Source organism: Balaenoptera ricei, chromosome 6 (genome assembly GCF_028023285.1).
Source record: "Balaenoptera ricei isolate mBalRic1 chromosome 6, mBalRic1.hap2, whole genome shotgun sequence".
Taxonomy (NCBI): Eukaryota; Metazoa; Chordata; class Mammalia; order Artiodactyla; family Balaenopteridae; genus Balaenoptera; species Balaenoptera ricei.
The window spans coordinates 23,405,289-23,425,890 of NC_082644.1; the positions used below are offsets into that span (position 1 = coordinate 23,405,289).

General features: G+C 37.5%; 2 protein-coding genes across 3 annotated transcripts in view; both read left to right on the forward strand.

Annotated features, from left to right (window-relative positions):
- The window catches only part of LOC132368245 (uncharacterized), a 670,503-nt gene extending 664,674 nt beyond the window's left edge, over positions 1-5,829 (forward strand). The window contains exon 14 of one of the 2 annotated variants that reach the window (XM_059927014.1): positions 5,710-5,829. In XM_059927014.1, the coding sequence (XP_059782997.1) occupies positions 5,710-5,741 (32 nt within the window). In that variant the 3' untranslated portion in view covers positions 5,742-5,829. The remainder of the gene's footprint in view (positions 1-5,709) is intronic. The other variant, XM_059927017.1, reaches the window with a different exon arrangement.
- Positions 5,818-20,602, forward strand: part of LOC132368247 (receptor expression-enhancing protein 5-like) — a 175,652-nt gene continuing 160,867 nt past the window's right edge. Inside the window, 1 exon segment of the mRNA XM_059927021.1 lies at positions 5,818-5,897. The gene's annotated coding sequence lies outside the window, so the exon portion shown is untranslated.

The window sequence follows — 20,602 nt, forward strand, 5'->3', positions numbered from 1 at the left end:
TTAACTGTTGCCGTTTTCTGAGATCACAAATCACAGGTAGAATTCAAAACGGTTGGGCCTCAGTTTTGTTCATGACCAAGAAATGTCATTCATTGTTGAACAACACAGAGGCAATCATAAACCTTTGAGTGGGGCAAATCTGGGTCTAAGGAATAATCTCCTGAAGACTCTTGTTTGGCGTTGTTCCTGCAAAATCATTTGAACAATTGTTGAGAGGAAGTGGAAAAGATGAGCGTTTTAGAGTTCTGGAGATCAGGCATCTTAAAAGAGGGATTCTAAAATGAAGAAGAGAAATATTAACATAAAATATTATAGTAAGTAAAAAGTCTGTACCCTCTCTTTTCCATGTGAAAATTAGAGGCAAAATCATATAAACTTAAAATTATGTTTAGTAACTAATTTTCAGTATTTTATCTTATTTAAAAATGTATAGGTATCTAAAGAATACTATTATTTAACTCAGTTTAGCATAAGTCTAACGTTTTAAGTTACCTAAAGATCTTGGAAACTATCTTCATACCACAAAGCATAAGCACTGTTAAGATAAGATTGGTTTGAATAATGATTCAATTTGGTTAAACAAAAATTTACATTTTTCATAATCTGAAACATCTGGTAGATACAATGCTAGTTTATTCAATCAGAAAAAATTTATAAGTTTAGGAAGAGCATATCCAGGTAGAATAAAAATGTATGATGTTGAAAACATAGCTGTTTTTATTAAACCAATAATATTAAGCTAGTCTTTTTTGACAAAGATTTGCCTTAATTATGTAAACTTGAATTTTACAAACTTTTTAGTTAGTTTCCATAAGAATACATTTTTAAGCACATGAAAATATCAGAAGTTCAGTTTCCTTAATTTCTGGTAATTTTAGAACTATTCAATTTATGTGTGTTTGTTTATGTTTAAGCTAATCAAAACAGAATTCTCTTTAAGAAATTTCATAGTGCAATTTTGTAATACCATCCAAAGGTAGAAACTTACTACACATTCATAGACAAAAATACATACAGACAGACACAAATAGAGAGCTTCAGTTCTACGACTTTAGCCGTGCATTGGACAAAAGCATAGAAATACTAATACATGATCCCTGGGCCATATAAAAGAGTTAGCTTTCATCCTTGTCCCACCAATACTTGTAAAAGAGATCTTCAAGATTCCCTTTGTCCTGATGTGTAACCTTATGGATGCTGTGTACTAAATTTTCGGCAAGTAACCAAGAAGAGACCAAGTGGCCATCTGGGTGTCTCCAGAATCCATCTGAGTGGCAAAACATCCAGCTTGTTTCCAATGAGATTGTTCAGCCTCAGGTTTTAGCAGACTGTTGTGCCGTAGGTTCCTTAAGTAGAGTTTCCCATCTGTAAAAAAGATTGAGCAAGGGGAAGTATGTAGGTGGCAGAGGACAAATTTTCTTGGGAAGTGGCTATGTTAACATTTTTGTCAGTCAGGTAGTTTCCTTGGCTTTGGGAGTTCTGGCTTCCAGTGTGAGCTTTGATTTTGAGAATAGCTAATTATTTGGTTTGCAATGTCTTCTAATAGGTCAGTGACTTGTGTTCCGTTTTTGATGGGTATTCCTGCAACTGTCATTGAACACTCTGTGTTTCCATTAAAGGGGGCTTAGGGATCTTGACAGAAGCAAAAGAAAGTCAGGTGGTCAGTGAGAGCAATTCAGGGGCAGAGGTGCCTAGGCAGAGTCAGGGGCCCAGAAGGTAAGGCCACTGGGAGAGCAAAGAATACTGTTTTCCAACTGGAAAGTTATTCTCTTCCCAGAAAGTTTACTGCAATTTTGGGGCTAATGCTGGGTAAATCATGCCAGGTAGTAAGAAGTTCTAGTGAGACAGAAAGAGGTTTAGATGAAGGCAGGTCACACACAGCATGAATGTATGTCGGTTCTAGAGTTCTGTGCGCCTCCTTGGGCTGCATGGCCTCCTTTAGAGAGACCTCCTGCAGGAATGCAGCTTTCTGTTCTCCTGCACAGATGGCCAACCTGCTACTGCATGCTGAACCCTTGCTCTGACTAATTAATTTTTCTTCTCCACTTACTTCTGCTTTTAGTAAGTGAGCCAATTCACCCCATTTCCTATTGTAAATTAGATAAACCAAACATTAGATACAAAGAGAGGGGTAAAGAACCAGTTTCTTAGTTAAGCTTGACCTCTTTTATGTGTATCCAGTTGTTGTGTTTTTCTGCTTTAATGGGATGTGGTATTAATAGGAATAAAGGCAATGAGGCAAACAAGTCTGAGCGGTCTGAACATCACATAATAAACACTGAAGGAGGGCTGGTTTCCATAGTTGTATGTCAGCGTCACTAGGCACAGAACATTCTAGAGACACCTGAGTGGTTTGGGACCACTGGGTCAGGGATAGCAATTATTGTGTGAGAAACTCCAAATAAATAATTAGCATGTGTTCATGCAGAAGAAACCCTATTCACAGTAAACCAATTAAGGGTGCCTGAGGATAGGAGCACAATAGAGAATCACTGTACTTACAGATAAATAGAAAAAGGAGACTACAGAATACGCCTCTATATTGGTTTAGTTTGTAAATTAAAAAAAGTAATGTGAGGTTTTATATGAATGAAGAAAATGCGATATATTCAAATACATATATATATTTCACATATATCTATAAAGACATATAATGAAATATTATTTATCCATAACAAAGAAGGAAATCCTGCCATTGGCATGAACCTGGAGGACATTATGCTAAGTGAAATGAGCCAGACACAAATAGGTAAATGCTGTGTGATTTCACTTACATATGGAATCTGAAAAAGTTGAACTCATAAAGCCAGAGAGTAGAACGGTGGTTTCCAGAGGCTCGGACGTGGACAGAATGGGGAGATGCTGGTCAAAGGGTACAAACTTCCAGTTATAAGATGAACGAGTTCTGGGGATCTAATGTACAGCCTGGTGACTATAGTTAGTTAATACTATACTGTACACTTGAAATTCACTAGGGAAAGCTAACTATGTGAGGTAATGGATGTGTTCATTAACTTGATTGTGGTAATCATTTCACAATACATATGTATATTAAATCATCACATATGGCACTTAAAAAAATCACTTGTACAACCTAAGTATATACAATTTTTATTTGTCATTCATACCTCAATAAACTGGAAAAAATACTGAAAAAAAAAAGTGGAAAGATAAGCCACAGACTGTGAGAAAATATCCGCCATTTATATCTGATAAAGAACTTGTAGCCAGGATATATAAAGAACTCTTAAAAACGCAATAAGAAGAAGACAAAATAATTCAATTTAAAAATGGGCAAAAGATTTGAATAGACATTTCCCCTAAAGAAGGTATACAAATGGTGAACGCCACATGAAAAGATGTTCAATATCATTAGCTATTAGGGAAATGCAAATTAAAACCCCAGTCACATCCACAAGAATGGCTAACAGAGAAGAGAAAGAAGATAAATATTGGTGAGGGTGTGGAGAGGAACATTGCTGGCAGGAGTGTGAAATGGTACAGCCACTTTGGAAACCAGCTTAGCACTTCCTTAAATTGTGAAACAGAAATTTACCACATGTCCTAGCAAAATTCTACTAGTAGGTAACTACTCAAGAGAAATGAAAATATTATGTCTACAGAAAGACTCACACATGACTGTTCCTGGCAGAATTATTCATAATAACCAGAAAGTGAAACAACCCAAATATCCATCAATAGGTGGGTAAATAAAATGTATAAGTGGTTAATTAAACCTGTGATAATAATAGCAAAAAGGCCCAAGGGGAGAAAACAGTACACTGCTGTAAGGTTCTTATACTACCTGTGAAGTGGTATAATAAAAGCTGAAGATAGGCTGTGATAAGTAAAAATGTATATTTGAAACCCTGAAGCTACAGCTAGAACAACACAACAAATCACAACCAGTAAATTCTATGTTCCAGGTGATGCTACCCACTGAGTTATAACAAACCTGCCAGTATCTAAGAAAAGGTAAACTGAAAGATAGGAGATTTTTATACCTGCTTTCACTTGGCTTTTTAGTTATCTGAATTTCATTGACATAATATATGTCTTGTGTGAAGAAGATGGCAGAGAATAGTATTGAGAGTTGTTTTCTGCTCTCTGTTTTTATGTTTTCAAGGAAAAATTTAACCTTTACCCTCTCCAATCTTAGGCAAAATTGCAACACTTTGCTCTCTATCTCCACACAATTAGCCTTTCATGTACATTAACCAAACAAGATTATTTACTATAACACAATTTGATAACCGTAATTCAATGTGTTTTAAAATGAGGTATGCTCTGCAGAAAGAAGAGTCAATAATGCTTACCTTGTGAGAAACTAAGAAGTATGAATAATGATTGTAGGACTCATATGGCTTTGTTATTACAAGGTTTATAAAGGTAAAGCTCCCCAAAGAGTTTACATGCTTTAAAACCCTGAACTGTAGTCAATCTGAACTTGTTTAGATGGCACATCTTTATTCAGAGTATTAAAAGTAAAATGTACATAGATACCTTTGAAATATACTCACGGTGAAAACTCAAAATTCAAAACTATGTTGCAGTTTTTACTTCACTCCTGCCCATATTCTCTGGGGTTTTTTTGTTCTCCTAAAATCTGGGCACTGTCAATCCCTGAATGAATAAAATAATTTTTTCAAGTCAGGTGCCCTTTGGGAAATCACATCTAAATTAATCGAGCAAAATGTTGTCGAAAAACGTTCCATAAGGAAAACTTTTGAGATGCACAGAAAACCTCTGTTTAAACCATGTAAAAACTAACCAGAATAGCCAAGAAGTTTGGGAGTTGGAAATAAAACAAAAAGACATAGACCACAACACGTGCACAAATATACATTTCAATATTTTCTTGTTTTCTATTTATAATGAGAGTAAAGAATTGTCACTAAATGGTTATGAAGGAATTTTAAAATAAATCTGATGTTATAACTATTGAGATAAATTAGTAAATCAAACTGAACCAAAACCAAATGTGTTCATGGGGGCAGGGGGCAGGCTCATTCAGGGAAGGGTTTTGGAGAATTAAAAATATAAACCAAATGGAATATTCTTTATTGAAAAATATTGTGAGGTTTTAATTTGTTTATAAACAAAGTCCTTTAAAATAATCTCTTGAGCCAAATCATTCTTATTTCCCTTCAATATCATTAGGAAAACCAGTGAGCTATTCTTATACATGGCAATTGATAGATCAGCATATTGGTTAGAAACCCAGATGTATTTATCATATTTCATTGTTATGCAGACATCAAAGACTGTAAGCATCTTGTTATAGCAAATTTGATGTATTTTATTTCTAAGTGGCAGCTAAGGAGGTATATTTTCCAACTCACCCTTCAAAAGAACCTACTGTGAGGAGTGTGAGAAAGTGACAGCCTCCAGCTGCTGTGCCTCTGGACCTTTGGGACCCCTGACAGCCTTTACACCGAGGCTGTGCTCTCCCCAGGCTGCTCCCAGCCAATGTTTGGATAATGGAACAGGGCCGTCCCTGCCCTATGTGGGATTACCATAGCTGGCAGCCTTTGCTCCGGGACTCCCTATACGTGTAGCCAAGACTTTTCTCAGAGCTGCATTGAAGTCTGAGGCTCTTCTTCCACAAGCCTCCCTTTCCCTGTCTCCTTTCACAGGTGTCAGATCTGCAAGGCAGTTTGAATGCTTTTCCCTCCTACTCCTGCTCCATCACTTCTTTATCCTCCACAGGTGTTTCCCTGGCAGATCGCTTACATGTCTGATTTCATCTTGGCATCTGCTTGCAAGAGAACCCTAAGTGATCCAACAAGAAAAATAAGAAAAATTTCCTCTGGGCTCCTCTAGACTCCACTGATCAATAGCAAGTGAATCCTTTTCCAGGAATTAATGGCGACACTCAACTCAGCTTAACATTCAAGGTAGGAAAGCAAGGATTATTTTTCACTCCAGAAAATGAATGACCCATTGGGACTGCAGATAATAAAACTTGGGGAATAATAAGAGGCATCTCCAAAGGACTGGAAATGCTTCATCTAGATTTAACACAGACAGGGCATTGTCCTATAAAACCACACAGATCTTAAATTCAATAGATCAAAATTTGTTTAAATTGTGTAAATCTAGAAAGATCTTAATTGTTCTTTTAAGTTTAAAATATTTGCATAATTCAGGACAGGTTAATTTTTTTCAAGGATTTTTAAAAATTTGTTTTCACATGTGATTTTCTTTTTTTTTTATATAATGCAAAGTAATTCAGATCCTAATTAAGAGAATAAATAGGCACCATGTATGGCTCCCTACACACCCCCTTTTCATACCCAAAGCTCTGTTTTCTCTTCAACACCATCTGCTTAAATCTCCCAGTCTAGCTGAGATCCTTCTGGCCTGTCCTCTAACGCATCAGCTAAAAATACTTAGTTTCAGCACTTAAAAGGAAAGACTGTTCTGCCTCTTCTTAGTGCAGGAACCCACTTGTTCTGCCCTGCAGCCCCCTGCCCCTACCTCACTACCTGGCTCACCCCATCTCGTCACTTGTTTCTAACACTGATGACCCTCCGTGGGGAGACCTCGCCCCTGATCCTTCTTCCGAAGTAACCCCTTTCCATCTGTTTCTCCTTGACTTGTTTATTTTTCTTGGCATTTATTACTAACTAAAATTATTTTTCTTTGTGTGCTGCCTTAGTAATTAAGGAAATGTAAATTAAAACACAGTGAGATACCGTTTCCCAAACAACACCAAATTGGGCACATTTTTAAAAAGGTGACATTGTCTTTAAACTGCGTGTGAGGATGTAAATTGTTACAACCACCTTGGGAAACAGTTTCTCATAATTTAGTAGGTGTGAATGTGTAAACATTTTGACACAGCAATTGCACTGTATATAACCTAGAGAAATTCCAGCTCCTTCATATAGAAAACTCATTTAAGAATATTCATAGCTGTTTTTATTGTGATATCAAAAATGGGGGAAAAACAATCCAATCAATTGGAATGGATGCGTTTGCTTAATATAATTTTATAAGGGATACAATAAAGCAATGACTATAGACTACAGTAAAATTTTCGTAATAATGAATCCTGTAACACTGAGCAAAACAGCAAGTTGCAGAATACATACAGTACGATTCCATTTTTTTAAAGTTCAAAATATGCAAGCCAAAGCAGTATCTTATTTAGCAGTATATTCATATTGATGAAACTGTAAAGAAAAACAGTGGAAATAACAAACAGGTTAGGATTAAAGAAGGACCAACAGAGACCTTCAAAGATATGGGTAAGTTTTCTTTTTAGGAAGAGTGGTTACACATGAGCGTTCATTTATTTTTATTCTTTACGTCTTCTGCATAACTTTCACACATTATTTTGCAAATTTTAAAAGACAAATCAAAGCAATAATGCCAACAAACAATTGGGGAAAAGTAATATAACAATAACAACAAGAAAAAGTGAGCCCTATCTGCTGGAAAGTATTACAGAAGATACAGAAAAACACATTCAAATGGCTTCTTTGTACACCAGAGCCAAAGCTTTGTTTCACAACATCTTAATGATTTCAGTGAGGTTCCTAGCTTTTGAAACAGTGATTCTCTGTTCCCTCCCCGCTACCTTGTTTATGACAAGGTGAATTCAAATAAGATACTTCTGACAGCTTTTAAACCTAAAACGCAATATAGAACTCTATTTCTTCTTTGACACATGCCACTTACATCTTTTTTTGGAGTTGGACTGTAGTTGTTTCATAGATGTGGGTCTTATGCCATGATCTGACAACACCCGGTCCCTGGTGTGCCACTGCAAAGCCTCTTAGGATCAGGAGACCCTCACAAATGGAAAAACTGAATTCACGATGGGACGTCAGATCAAATGTGTATGACATCAGTCTAGTGGCTTTCTGAGTTAACCAACCCTGGGGTATATATGCGATAGCCATAAAAGGTACTTTTAAGGAGATTAAAATGTACACTACTGAAAAAGATCAAAATTAAAATACATAACTGTCTTCATAGAAATTTAAATACCATTTTTACACATAGATTGTTTTGTTTGTGTAGTTGTAACAAAATAATCCTGAATATGCATAACATGTTCTGTTTTGTAAGACAACTGTGAAGATTGTAGGTATTTATATTGCGTAGTGAGAATGATAGCATTTTACAACTGGCTTTGACATCCCTCATCTCACACACTGGATAAAAAAACTGATGATCAGAGAGATTAAGTAATTTCTTTTCAGTCAGGCACTGAGCTGAGACCAGAACCCAGGTCCTCCTGACTCGGGGGTGGTTCCTCCTTTTCACCATCCAGCCCTGTCTGAAAAGGTTTACGGTCCATGGCAATGTCACATAGTGTATCTCATACCATCTTGTTCTCTGTGATTAACACTGTTATTTATGAAGCTTACCCAGTGGTCTAGGATGCAACTTCCCATAATCTATGAGTGCTTCCACATCATTTATCCACATCCACAAGACGGTAAGCTAAGGACTTTCCCCAAACTCTAGACCGTAGTAGTAGATATCCCAGGCAGTAAAACATGTCCTGGAATAAAGAAATTCTTATGATTCATACCGGACTGCTGTAGCCCTTTTGGATTCCCTACAGCTTTAAATTTCATATTCTTAATGCAAGACTCTGCAAAGCAGTTTAGAAAACAATGTAAAGATTTTAGTAAATTAAGACAGTGGTTTTGTTTTCTCCCATTTCCTACTTATTGAATGTTCTTGCTGCAAATAAATCAGATCTCTTTATTTTCCTATGAAATATCAGTGCTATGCAAGAATGTTGGAATCAGATGGTTCCACTGTGTCTGACATCTTGTTGTTGGTGTCCATTGAGTGTCTTTGTCCTTTCTCATATATGTTGTGATCATCTTGGTTCTTACTACGAGTGATTCTGAATAAAAACCTGGGTGTTTTGAGTATTACATTATGAGATTCTGGATATCATATAAATTTTCTGTTTGACTTGCCTATTCTGACACCACTCTAGCAGGGGATGACAAGCCATCTCATTACTGCCTGGTGGAAATGGGGGTCCAGGTCATGGTCTCCAGGTTTTGGATTTGTCTCTGTTCTCACCCAGGGAGCGAGGGGTTCCTTGTTACTGCTCAGTGGGGTTGGGATTTCTGGCTCCCACTGGACCTTCACTGATACCTCCTGCTGGGAGGGGCATGGGTGCCTTGTTCCTGCTCCTCCTTTTGCCTAACCTGACATCACGGAAGAGCCTCATTACCTTTGGATGGTGGTGAGAGTCCTGACTCTGAAACCACCTCTGCAGGGAGGGGTTAGTGTGCCTTGTTCTTGCTGGGTGGAAGTGGAAGTCCAGGGTCTCTGTGGTCTTCAGGGACACTGCTGAGATGGTCACTCATTACCACCGGCATTACCACCTGCTGAGGATGAATATCCTGGCTCCTTATGTTGCAGAATTAAGTCATATGGACCTTGTTCAGGCCCAGCTCAGCGGGGCAGGGTTCTTTTTTTCGAGTAGGAGAATAACGAGAGATCCACACAGCACAAGCCTTAGTCTATGGGCAAAAAAAAAAAAAAATGGAGAAGAAGGAATTAAGTTCATAGATCAACTTCTCACCCACCTGGTGAAAGTGATTTAACTGTAAAGAGTAAAGACAAAGGGAAGAGGAGTGAGGCAGAGGATGGGGAGACACATGCCTTAGTTAACCAGGGAAGGGGCAGGGCTTTTTTGAGGGAGTGGGGTACCACCCCCTTTATATCCATTTTTGGTCCTTAATGTCTGGTCCTGGCCACCAGTAGGTGTGTCATTTAATATGCTAATGTAGTAAAATCAACATATAATGAGACTCAGGGTCCGTTGGAGGTCAGATTCGTTGCCATCTTCGTCTCAAGCGGCTCCATCTGTTTCTTTTTTTTCTTTTTTTGTGTGTGTAGCTTCCTTTCTTATCTCTGGACCCTTTAGCTTAAGGATTTATGTTCACTCCTGCTAAAGGTTGGGGTGGGGAGGGTTGGAGGGTTGTGAGCGAGGACACTCCTACTAAAGTTGGGGGTAGATGGGTTTTGAGCAAAGATCTGGAGCGACTCTGGCAATACCTTTTCAGGGCTTCTCTGACACCCAGGGCCTGGGGGAGTTAGCACTGGGGTGCCTCATTGCAGACTGGCAAGGGTGGAAGTCTAGACTCCCAGATTGGACTTTGCTGGTAGGGTTGGGGAGGGGGCTGTAGTTTTTCTGTGGTGTTTGGCGGGAGTAGAACAGTTATTGCCTAAAAGTTTTCTGTATCTTTAGGCCTCACTTATTCTGGTCCTTTAGCTAGAGAGAACAGGCTTTTATTGGGATTTTATTTTACTGTGTACACTATTTTGCCTTTTCCAATTGGCATTTATGGGTGCTGACTTCTCCAGACCCAAGTCTGGAATATTAGATGCAAAAAGGGAAAACCCAGGCCACTCACTGTCACCTATAAAATTCTAGCACTTTACCAATTCCAAGAGAATATGATCCGACTCTTACCTGCATTTCACAGTGATTTTTCAATACAGAAATATTTTTCTCAGTAGGATCAGATTTATTCTGCATACCCACCACCTCTTATTCACCACGTAACACCTATTTGGGGGACAATTTCTATTTATCAGGTACTAAAAACCATCTTATATATTCCAAATGTTGCTATCTCAATCAGCAATATATCATTTGTTAATAGCCCAATGGCCAACAGCAAATGTATATAAATCATGGCTTGCAACCATTTGTAATTCACTAGAAGTGCAGAAAGAATTTGGGGAAAAAAAGTATTCAACTAGGTAGAGGTCATGGTAGATACTTTAAAGACTAGAAAATAAATCACTAGTTCTTAAGCATGTGTCGGAATTACATAAATTTAAAGAAGGACTGACAATTTGGAGAATAGTAACATGAGCAGACACGTGTAGGAGGCCGAGAGCATAGCATGAGCAAGGGGACAGGGACCTCCCTGTCTCTGGTGGGAAAGACATGTGCAGGGGCCACTAGGCACACAGGATAAACAGAGGTAGGCAAGAGCATGGCAGGTTTTAGGAGACAGACATCAGCATTTTAAGGGGATTTCAAAGGTGACGGAAACTGTTAACTATTGGAAATGAGGAAAAGGGAAGAGATCAGTTATTGGGAATCAGTGAATCTAGATACTCTAAAGGTAGTAGATGATGAGATTGAGGTCAGCAGCAAGGTTAGTTTGAGGCAGAAGATTCTTGAAGGAGGAGGTAGATGGAGTCTGGAAATAAAAGCTGAGGAAGAGGCAGGAAGCAGCCCACTGAACGGCCTTTCCAGAGGCTCTTCTCTGAAATATTACCCAAAGCCTCCTTCCTCAGTCCAGTGGCGCTTCCCCAGGCCTGGCCCTCACCGACCTTCTCATGACATCCTCCTCCCGGTGAATTAAAGGTAAACATAATCATCAGACTTAGGGCAGTAGAATAAAGGGAATGAGTATGAAGAAAGGGGCAGACGTCTCTATCCTAGAAATCCACGAGAAAGGGACCATCTCTGACCATAACACAGGGAGGACTGAAATTTGGGGAGAAGAGAGAGGTGGATTAAAGATGTCTTAAATTGAAGGAGAGAGCAAAATTCCCAGGTCAGGGCATATGGCACATCCACTTTAGAGGCCCTGGAAACCCCTTCATGACTGAATTGAAAGATACTAAATTGGGCAGGTAGATAGGAAGATGCCAGGCTGATCCTGGGGATCACCAAATCCCCTTTCCACCTAGGCCCTCCTCTTTTGATTATTCATTTTTCCAGTTCACAGTTTTATTTGCTAGAAAAAGTTACTCTTGCTGCACAGATTAAAAAAAAAAAAAAAAAAAAATGTTTCCAGAAATGCAAAGAATTTTTCAGAGGGACTCACAGCCTCACTGGGGAAGAAGGGAAATTTTGTCTCAATACTTCTTTTCCGGGCTTCCCTGGTGGCGCAGTGGTTGAGAATCTGCCTGCTAATGCAGGGGACACGGGTTCGAGCCCTGGTCTGGGAAGATCCCACATGCCACGGAGCAGCTGGGCCCGTGAGCCACAACTACTGAGCCTGCGCGTCTGGAGCCTGTGCCCCGCGACGGGAGGGGCCGCGATAGTGAAAGGCCCGCGCACCGCGATGAAGAGCGGTCCCTGCACCGCGATGAAGAGTGGCCCCCACTTGCCTCAACTAGAGAAAGCCCTCGCATGAACCGAAGACCCAACACAGCCAAAAATAAAATAAAATAAATAAATAAAGTAGCTATAAAAAAAAAAGAAAAGTGCTTTAAAAAAAAAAAAAAAACAAACTTCTTTTCCTTCCAGAAACTCCTCACACAGTCTTCTCTGAGTCCTGAACCATCAGACCTACTCCTCCCCCGCATCCCCACACAAAGCACTGCCCTCCATATCCTTGAACTCAAGGTGGGGAATGTACCAACCCCCATCCTTATTCCCTCCAGTCTCAGATCCTCCAAAACCTGGGGACCAGGAAAGGTCCCAGGCAGTAACACTTCTCTTGACAGAGGCAAAGAAATATTAATATAAACAAAAAGAAAGAAAGAAAAAGAAAGAAAGAAAGAAAGATTTATTGCTTTTTCTCTTAGATGCATGATCTCATTGCTTAACTATACCTAATGAGGCCTAATTCTTCCTTCTAAATCTGGCCTCTCAGTCAGCAACAGATTTCACCAGTCCCACTGTGTATACTGATGATGCGCTGATAACCAAATGTCATTCTTGAAAAAACGTGGAACTTTTGACTATTTTCTAGTGCAGGAGTTTTGCAACCAGATTTCTAAAATACATAGTGAAACTGGTTTCGACACTAAACTCGAATAATTGATCTTAGGTTATGAATACAAATTATGAATAACCATAATATTATGAATAACCACAAATTATGAATAATCATAAGTCCAGTTTGGTTTACTAACATCTAATCCTCAGCAGAATGGAAAATGAAAAATATAGAATTCTATATTACATTTGCTATCAAATTTTAGCCAGTCTTGGAGACTCTCTTGGTTCTAGGACAAGGCCACATTTTGAAAGCAAATTCTTTAGTGTAGTGTTTCTCAAACTTCAGAGGACGTAAGAATCACTGGGAGGACCCCCCCAGACCCAGAGATTCTGATCCAGTATTTTGGGACTAGGGGCAGGGAATTTGCTTTTCTAATACAAGATGTTGTTGATGCTGCAGTCATCAGCACATTTTGAGTCGCGCTGCCTTGAAAGATACCCTGTTTATTTCCATTTTCATCATTGCTGTGTTCTCCATACCTAGTAGCTTAGAACCATTCATTATAATATAACTGAAGAGAGATAAGTTATAAGAAATTTTGCTCCCTTTAATTGCTTGATTTTGAATTGTGTCCTTTGCTAAATAAGTAAGCTACCACTGAACCAAGAATATAAAATAAACCCCTAAATTCTAGTAGTTAGAACATCAAGTATTAAGAATGTGCAGTTTGAATGAGCAAGACATCCTTGGTCCCTCAGTGCAGCCCTCAAGTAAAACAGTGCCAGGAACTGTTTAGATTATGATGTCAGCATGGTGGTCAGAGCTCATTGCCCACAGAGTTTAGTGCGGTGACATTGGCTGCTGATAGCGTTTTCTCATTAGCCCTTACCTGTAACATGCTTGGAGAATAGAGGGATACTTAAAATGAACTCACCCTCTCTTGGTTTGACCAGTCTCCATGTAATTGGAATAATTAGTTTTTCCAAAAGTCATACTGATTTAAAGGATATTTTTACTTTTCTGTAGATTTGAAAATTCTCATTGCTGAGGATCCCTTGAAGATATGGCCACTCCCCAGGGCCAGAGAATGACACTCCCCAGCCCCAGGGCCTACCTGACTGTTGGCAAGAGGCCAAGTGTCTACCATGTGGGCCTGTCCATAGAGCAGCTTATAGCATGAAACTGGCTTCTTCCAGAGCAAGTGAGTAAGAGAGGGAGAGCAGGTCATTTTGTCACTTATCTTGGAAGCAGTACCTCTATTCATGCTTCTGCTATATACTATTTGTTTGAAAGAAGTCAATAAGTCTAGCCCATATTTAAGGGAAGGGGGAATCACACAACAGTGGGGATACAAGCAGATAGGGGTCTTTGGGGGTCACCTTAGAGGTTGCCTCCCATAAGAACACTTTTTTGAAATGCTCTCTAAATATACAAAATGAGCCAGTCTCCACAATTTATTCATCATAAAATTTCTCTGGTCAGTTTTAACATCAAACCAGCATACACTGCGATTAGCCTTAATTGTTGGCATGTCACAATACATAGTCCATTTTTCTAATTTGATAATACAGTTGAAATTTTTGATCACTCCAAATTTAATCATTTGTTTTGATTTTCATATAAAAATTTTTTGTATAGAAAATTTTTTAAAAGTTTAGAGGACAGTGTTGAGCTTAAATGTATACTTTTATAGGTCTTAAACTCAAAGAAAATTATTTTCCATTTTGGGATGATTAAATGGTCCTCAGAAACTTACTTGTACTATGTGTTTGCTTACAGAACCTTTCAAGTTTGAGTACATAGTTGAACTTCCAAATAGTAATTTGGTAGAAGTAAAAAGGTTAATGTTGACAAATTCACATAGAATATCGTCTCATGAGTATCCAGCATGGATCTCACACTTCATACACCCAGAAGGCCCACTTGAGACCAGGATGCCCTGATGAGGTTCCTCCCTCCCCAGTAAGGACCACAGCTCAGCCAGCTGCAGACAGGGCTGATCAACAAGTTCATGCTCTAAAAGCAGAGTTGCATTATCTCATTCAAACTCCCTAGTAAAAAATTATATTCTAGGTACGTTTCTTACCTTCATCCCAAAGGTACACAGAAGAAACTAGAGGAGAGTTTTCTGGATAGACACATCTGGTCCTTTTGTGTGAACTTCAGTCACTCAAAATGGGTATGCTGCCTGTAGAAACGTTTCAGCTTGCAAAAAACCTGGCCCAGTATCAGACTTCACTTGAATTCTACACTGGTAGCAGTGAGTGGAGAGGAAGGTCGTGCAGGGACAATATCCTGCAGAGGAACACAGTCTTGCATGTAAGTGTCTCCTTGGTCTTGCCAAACCTCAGTTTCCTCTTCAGTAAAAGTAAAGTAAAAGAGTGACCTTGGGTTAGGCAAAGTCTTAGATACAACATCAAAAGCACAAGTGATTAAATAAAGATAAGTTGGTCTTCATCAAAATTCAAACATTTTGAACTTCAAAAGACATCATTAATACATGAAAAAACAGGCCACAGATTGGGAGAAAAAAATTCCAAAGCATATATATGATAAATGACTTGTATCTAAAATATATTTTAAAAGCATACTCAATTACCAGAAGAGAAAAATGCAATAAAAAATAAACAACTATTTTTGAATAGACATTTCATCAAAGAAGACATATATAGGAATGACCAAGCACATACATGATTCTCAATATTTTTAGACATTTTAGTAATGCAAGTAAAAAACACAGTGAGATCCTAATTCACTGTCACTCGAATGACTACATAAAAACACTGGACAATAACAAGTGCTGGAGAAGATGTGGAGAAATTGGAACCCTCATTCGTTGCTCAAGGGAATATAAAAAGATGCCGCTTTCACTTATTTGAAAATTAACTCCTGAGCGTCCATCCAAGAGAAATAAAAATATGTGTGTCTGTACAAAGATTTGTACATGAATGGTCACAGCAGATCATTTACAACAGCTAAAAAGTGGAAATAATACAAATGCCCATCCATGTTACAACACAGATGAACCTCAGATATAAGTAAATTCTAAAAAGCACAGATTATAGAATTCTATTTATATGAAATATCCACAAAATATAAATCTGTAGAGACAGAAAGTACATTAGTGATCACTTAGAATTGGAGTGGGAATGAAGAGTGGCTGCAGATGAACACGAGGGATCTTTATGTGGGGGTGGAAATGTTCTAAAGTTGGGTTGTGGTCTTAGTTGTACAACACTACAAATTTACTAGAAACTACTGAATTTTACACCTAAATTTGGTGACTTTTATGGTATATATATATATATGTATATTTATACTATATAATATATAATTCTATGGGTATATATATGATATATATACATCAATAAAGCTGGTAAAAAAATAAAATGGTAACTTTCAGTGTTGTGGTAAAAAGTGGAGTTTCAGTGCGTGGTGTATGGGGCTAGTTAATGAATGGCAGCTATTAGTATCACCATTGTCTTGATTTCTGACTCTTCTTTGTCATCATTTCGACTTCTTAACTACTATGTAAGATTAAGAAACCAAACTTGTATGTATACTCAAAAAATGGAGTGATAACTCACCTTTTCCTGTCACATTCTTGTGCCATTTAGATAAAAAAGAAAATGAATATGTAATATCATCACCTACAGATGGAATTATGTCCATAATTTAATTAGACCTTATCAGTATTTGAAATTATTTTCCCTAAATTCTAATCCATGAAATAAAGGCACAGTCATTTCTGTTAGAAGTCTTCACTTCATAGTGAAACCAAATTATTTAATAGTATTTGCACCAACAATCTTAGGAAGCCATTTATATTTTTAAACATTTGGTGGTTTTCTTTTATAGCTCTTGTAAAATATAAAAATAAAATTATTTTAGCTTATAGTCTATAATTAGAGATACAATCAAGAAAAGAGAACAGAAACTGAAATTCTGATAGCAGAATGAATTTTATAGGCCATTAGAAACTTTGAGAGCCACAAATTTTAATTAACATTTTATGTTTGCAAGTTGTTAGAGCCATTGCATTTTGCTGCCCTTCTATGTGTAAGAAGCATATTTTAAATAGTGAATGTAGAAAACAAAATGGGAAAAGCTCCACCAATAATCCAAATATTTCGCTTTTCTTTATGTATTCTCGAGGGTTTCTTCCAAGTTTTATGCTTGCTTCTTTTTATTACTGGGGGGCGGTAATCCTCTACTAGAGTGGGGTAAAGCAGTAAGAAAACACAGGTAAAACCAAATATTAAAAAAAAATTTTTTAACAAGAAAAGTAATGCTAAATATCTAGAATTTTGCTTCATTGCAGAGTTACTTAGCTCCTTGTTAGACTAAGGCTGGGAATCATCATGTTCTTTCACATTTCAAAATAGGCCATGATAGTGTTGGGTACAGACAAGAAAATTCCCAAGTTGCTGAAAATTACCTTTCTGTTTTAAGTAAATAAACCCTGGATTCATCTATGATTTTAAGAGGCAAGAAAAGACACTGCATGTACAAAAATTAGAAAATTAAAGCGACAAGAAAATACTACACAGTGGAGGCAATGGGCAAAATTCAGACCAATGTGCCCATTTAGGGACTCCTAATGAACGTAAGGAGGAAGAGGAGGGTGGATGTGGGGAAGGTGGTACCTCCTTCCTGCTGACACAAGGAGTGCTCTTGAGTTTCGGTCTCAAGCTCCTTTGGGAGATGAAGAAGAGTTCCTGAGTCCTTGGGTCATTTGGTAACAATGACCTGTGACCACTCCTTTCCCCTGAACCCCCAATGTCTATTAGATGAAATTGTCCTTCTGGCTAACTCTTCAGTGATGTGTAACTCACCTTCTTTTCAGGGTCTTTTTCTTTGTTTTTTTTCTGGACACTTATTGTTCTATCTGTCCAGTGTTCTCTTTTTGGGAGACACTTTCTACCCTGTTCATCTCTGCAACGCCTTCCATCCACATGATCTCTACAGAGGGTGTCATATTCTTAGCTAACGAACCTCTGGTTGATTCATCAGGGATGAGCTTCTGACCTAGGGTTGGATGATCATGATTCTTCCCTAGGAATCTAAAATGAGACTAAAATGTTTCACTTTCCCACTCCCATCTGATTCATCTCATGAACCAAAGACATAATCTTAGGTACCCACATTCATTGAAGGAACAAAAAAGCCATCCCCCCCAGGAGGATAAGAATAAAGTACACACATATAGGGAAGCAGAGAAAAGAGAAACAATCTCTTTTTATTTTAGCAAATTCAAGTTGTATTTCTGTAATGTTATTTTGAGAAGACATATTTCTAATACCAAGATTGTAGTTACATGTCCATTGAGCTCACTCCCTTGTAAGTAGAGAGTATTCACTTTGTTTAAAATTTAAACTGTGTTCTCTTCATCTAAATATTCAAGCCAGTTTCACGTAGAAGCACTCACTTTTCTTAACTGCTGTTGAGATGTTACATAGATTCATACATTGAAAGACAGAGATCTCAGAGAAGGATTTTTAGACAAATGCCACCCTTCTCAACGAGAGAGATCATTAAAAAAAATCACTGGAGATCAGATCTCTTGGCATCAGTCAAGTGAAGTCTTGCCTCCCTGTCCTTGCCAACCTATATGATATGTATTTGACATATCATATAACTAAGAAATCAGTTTTGTTGTTTAACAGCTAAGATTTTTGGAGTTTTTATACCACAACATAACCTTACCTGAACTCACTGGCGTGAATATTTATTTAGTTTTCATACTTTTTTTGACTTTTACTTACATGGAACTTATTTTATTGATATTTTATATGAGAATATAAATAAAAATAAATTTGCTTTGCATTTCATCACCACACAATTATACAATGTAATGTTGATTGGTTTTATCTATATCTATATGTTTATCTGTATCTATCTATCTATATCAAGAAGAGTAGTAGGGAATTATGTTGAGATTTTTAGTAACTTCTGTTTAAGCATAAGAACTATTCTTTGAGGGGAAGCCAGAATGGGAGTGAAAAACTGGAAACTGCACTCAATTGCAAGAAATACTAGCCCCAAAACAATTAAGGTTATGTGTATATCTATCTATATATATAAAAAGGTTATATATATGGGAAATATATATTATTAATATAATATACAGAATATATAATAATTTAATATATTGTATAATAATTTTAAAGATAATAATTTAATGTAATATTAATATTTCACAATATATAATAATTTACTATAATATTAATGTATATATATTATTTTTATGAGAGGGAAATATATATATATATATATATATATATATATATATATATATATATATAAAGGTTTTATATATATATATTTCCCTCTCGTGAAAAACCAAAGGGGCAGCACTTTGTGGGTGTAGCACCTCCATGATATGATTGCAAGAGTCTTCTTAACAACTCCTCTATGAGCTCAAGAACAAAACAAAAAATCCCCACTCATTTTTGCTCTAATTCCCATATACATATATATATATCCCTGATCTACAAATCTTGTAGATCAAGATCCTGCTACTCATTACATTGAAGTGTTGTATTTTATTTCATTGGGTGCTCCATCAATTATACTCTTTCACATTTTCTCCCAACTTCCATCAGAAGTGCACACGTACTTTGTTCATGGATCAAACACTGTTGATACCACTTTCATGGACATAGGAAAGTTTACACCAACCTTCATCTTCAGGGATTTCCATGCAGAGGCTGCATTGATAAGGAATGCATATTATCAAGGAACACTTGGCTCTGGACAAGATGGTAACAGCCATGTTATGAGATAAAAGGACAGACTCTGAATTTGGAAGCAAGTCAGAGTGTTAAATGACACTGGTGGCTGCATTTTGATATGTGTATGTACTTGGCTGGATAAAATGTTGAAAGAGAGGGGAAGAATTTGGCCCACAAGTTGCCTATATACTCCTGACCATAAATAAGTTCTTATAACTTAGTTTGTATCAGAAAGCAACCTCCACAACATTAACATTGGTCACGGTCAGGTAGCATAACAAAAAGATGAAATCATGATATTGGAAACATTAAAAAAAAACGTGGAGCTGCTTATTTCATGAAATGTTGGGAAATTACAAGTTTTTTAAAAATGGCTTTATTGAGGCTACAAGTGTTATGTTAGACCTCATAATAAGGTCTGCTATGAGGTGAATATTTTTTAAAACTGACAAATTTAAGGAGAACCCGGCAGGAAGGGTGGGGAGTCTGCTTTAGTGAGGGGTCCAGTCACACCAGTACCGCGTAACAGAGAAAAGCAGCGCACAGCCATTCTGTACTCCACAGAGAGACCAAGAGAGGGAGAAATAGAGTATACACATCAACGAAAATGCAACAAATTGGTAGAATAAACCGGAGTCTGGAAAGTAGTAGTTAATATGGTGTGAAAATATGAATGAAACTTACTGTTAAGATTCCTGGGAAAATCACAGAAACCCCTCAGGGGGCCTTAAGCTCTGATGTGTAAAACAGCAACTATATGCTCAAAGTACCAGAACAAATTGGGAACTTATCACTTCAGAAGTCAATCAGATCAAAAGGAAAATTCAACACTGGGAGCATAATGAGACAGAAATTCTAATTTACTTGACAGAAAAGGAGGATCACTTTAAATCACCATGTGGATACCAGTATTTTAAAATAGGCCAAACAGGCTAGAGAAGAACATTTCAGTAGGAGAAAAATGCCCTAATACACTATCTTATCTATCTTATATAAGCAAGCTCTGGAAACTTTTTAAAAATAATAATTTTCTTGAAGTATAACTAACCATAATGGGTTGAATAGTGTCCCCTCAAAATTCATGTCCTCCCAGAACCTCAGAATGTGACATATTTGGCATTGGGGTATTTGCAGATGTAATTAAGGTAAGGATTATGGTGAGATCCCATTAGATGAGAGTGGTCTCTAAAT